At 34.6% G+C, this 2,894-nt stretch overlaps 1 protein-coding gene across 1 annotated transcript in view; it reads right to left on the reverse strand.

Annotated features, from left to right (window-relative positions):
- Nucleotides 1-98: 98 nt before the first annotated feature.
- Nucleotides 99-2,894, reverse strand: part of LOC106105390 (probable cytochrome P450 49a1) — a 10,278-nt gene continuing 7,482 nt past the window's right edge. Inside the window, 5 exon segments of the mRNA XM_013285683.1 lie at nucleotides 99-455; nucleotides 1,011-1,211; nucleotides 1,606-1,684; nucleotides 1,908-2,071; nucleotides 2,379-2,656. Coding sequence (XP_013141137.1) covers nucleotides 348-455; nucleotides 1,011-1,211; nucleotides 1,606-1,684; nucleotides 1,908-2,071; nucleotides 2,379-2,656 — 830 coding nt within the window. The 3' untranslated portion in view covers nucleotides 99-347.

Consider the following 2,894-nt stretch of genomic DNA (forward strand, 5'->3'; position numbering starts at 1 on the left):
GAAGAAGGACCCCCGCAGGGTCTGAAACTGGTCGGTGCCGTCACCGGAAAAACAAAAGCATACGTGAGTAAGCCGTAAATAATTAATTATCGAATAATCAAAGTAGAGTTTCACGACTTTGTCTTAATAAACATTTATACAAGCACAGATAATACAAGAAGGTACAGTCGATAACGACATGCATAATGCAAATATATTTATATTTTATGGTGATTCCATTAAAAAAAAAAACAAAAAAACACTACAGTTAATTACAGAAAACTCGTATAGTCATTCAAGTTTATTGTTAGATTATAAAAAATCTTTACACATATAGAGAGCGATGAATTTCAGTTCATAGTTTATGTTTATCGGTCAATAAACTTTAACCGAAGAGGTCCATTTGGCGTGTACATAGGATGTATATGGTAGTCCAGTGGCTCGTGATGATACTCCATCTTGAACGCTTGCACGATCTATAAAGAATTTAAAAAGATATATTTAAACACAACAACTAGAAGATAAAACACGTTATCTAAAGACATGCCCATCCAGGCAGAGGTCATTGTCTTGTCTATAAAACATTCTTTAAGAATAATCTTATTTAGAGCTGACGCACATTATTGACTAAACCATCGAATCGATTGTCGATTGTTTCGCAGTCAATTGAACTGTTTAGTTGCACAACTATAAATCAAGTAGTGTGCGTACTGGCATATTAGCTCATAGGAATCGAAGCGAGACTAAACAGATGTGCGATAGTTTAGTTTCAAATGTGCGCACGCTTTTCAGGTAAATATATATTTATATTAAACTAGCTTTTGCTCGCGACGTCATAATAAAATATAGCCTATGTTACTCACTGATAACGTAGCTTTTTAATGGTAAAAGAATTTTTAAAGTCGGCCCAATAGTTTTTGAGTTATTTCAATACATATAAAAAACCAAAAAAACATTCATCTTTATAATATTAGTATAGATAAGGTATACGGTACCAGGAGAACATAAATTAATTGGTAGTTTCTATTCACCTTGCATAGCGCTATGTGCATTTCAAGTTCAGCAAACCGTCGACCGAGACACATCCTCTTGCCGAAGCCGAAGGGTAAAGACGCGAAAGCGTGGTGCTTATACGTCGACCGCTGGATCCAACGCTCTGGCCGGAACTCCGCAGCGTCAGAAAAATATTCCTCGGAGTTGCCCATCACGTAGTGTTGGAAGATGACTTGAGTCTAAAAATATAATGACATATTTACAAGGATTGGTTAATTGTGTCAATCACATCCGAACGCAGAAAAAAATTGTAACGTATCTTATACTAACATTTTAGCAATCCCTGTATTTAACTAAACAAGTAGTGCAAACTAAATAAAACAAATAAATTAAACCGCATATATAACTTCAGGTGTGAAATATCCTGGAAAATTATAAGTAGTTTGTGATTTTGACATCCATCTGTATGGATAGGCTTGGAAAAGGTAGTTTCTGTTAGTAACGACTTAAATATGATTGTTATTATATCTTTATTATAAAAACCACATCTTCACCTTGGTCTCGGGATAATGGTCAAGCGCTGGTTTTCCAATTAAAAAAAAAACATCTAAGAACAACATAGATAATACATACCCCTTTTGGTATATTGTAGCCACATATAACGGTATCTTTCGTCAATTGTCTACCGTTTCCGATTACAACGGGAAACAGTCTGAAAATCGAAATAAAACACATAAATACATGATTAATCTAAAGAAAAGAACTGATTAACTAAAAATTTATACAGACGAATTGAGTACCTCCTTTTGAGAATATTCTTATAAATTGCTAGAATATTCTTATTAAGAACACGGATCAAATAATCTCAATAGACTAATAATAAGGAACGTTCTAGAAGGAGAACATAGATAGAAATATATTTGTCTTAAATGTACCTCAAAACTTCTTTAACGCATGCTTTTAAATACGGCATTTGGTTAATGTCGCCTGGAGCTAGCGGTCTTCCTTGTAAGACCTTTGTGATCTCTTGGTGCAGTGTCTCCTGGATTTGAGGTCTAGATGCTAGCTGATATAACGTCGAAGCAACCGCATTCGATGTCTGAAATTCAACACAATGCTTTAAGTTTTATTTATCATTAAATTTAGTTACTTCTTTTAAATAATTAACAAAATAAATTAGTCATCAGGTAGAGTCAGTATTTTAACTACATTTATTACCGAAATAATAAATTGCAAAGTTATAAAACTAGTGTACAGTGCTTACGTTTTTTGTAACCCAAAATATAAAAGGAGATATTAACTGTGACAAGGAAAGTATTGCCAATGATTTACCGACTTTATATGTGGGCTACCAAAAAGGAATACTTGTTCTGCTGACTTATAAATAAAATGGAGTAACCTCTCACCGTATCGATTCCCACCAGGAAGAGGTCCAAAGCAGCCACCGCGGCGACCCTAGGCCCTGCTGCTGTCACCAGATCTTGTAACAATGATTTACTGCCGCCGTTCGCCTCGCACTCCTTCAGAGCGCGCTCCACGTGGTTTAAAGTTACACTGAAATTAGATTTAGGTATTTCATTACTATGAAACAACTGTCGTTATTTTAAAAATCAATAATACTGACGTAGATAACTGCGAATTAAAATGTTTTTTAATGTCTAAAAAAAATTATTTTCATTCACTACAGTCTAACGAACATTATCTTAACAGATATCTGTTGTTTTTAATTTTAAAAATATCTCTGAATAAACTATATCCCGACTATTTAGTCGCGCTTTGATTCCTACGATCTTATATGGAGGTGCGCACACTACTCGATTTCTAGTTGTGAACAGTTCAATTTGACAGAAACAATCGAGAATCGCACAACAGTTGTGCGAGAGTTTAGTCAATGGTGTGCGGTTTAAAAGTCACTATACACT

This window comes from Papilio polytes, unplaced genomic scaffold (genome assembly GCF_000836215.1).
Source record: "Papilio polytes unplaced genomic scaffold, Ppol_1.0 DF822845.1, whole genome shotgun sequence".
In the NCBI taxonomy this organism is placed as follows: domain Eukaryota; kingdom Metazoa; phylum Arthropoda; class Insecta; order Lepidoptera; family Papilionidae; genus Papilio; species Papilio polytes.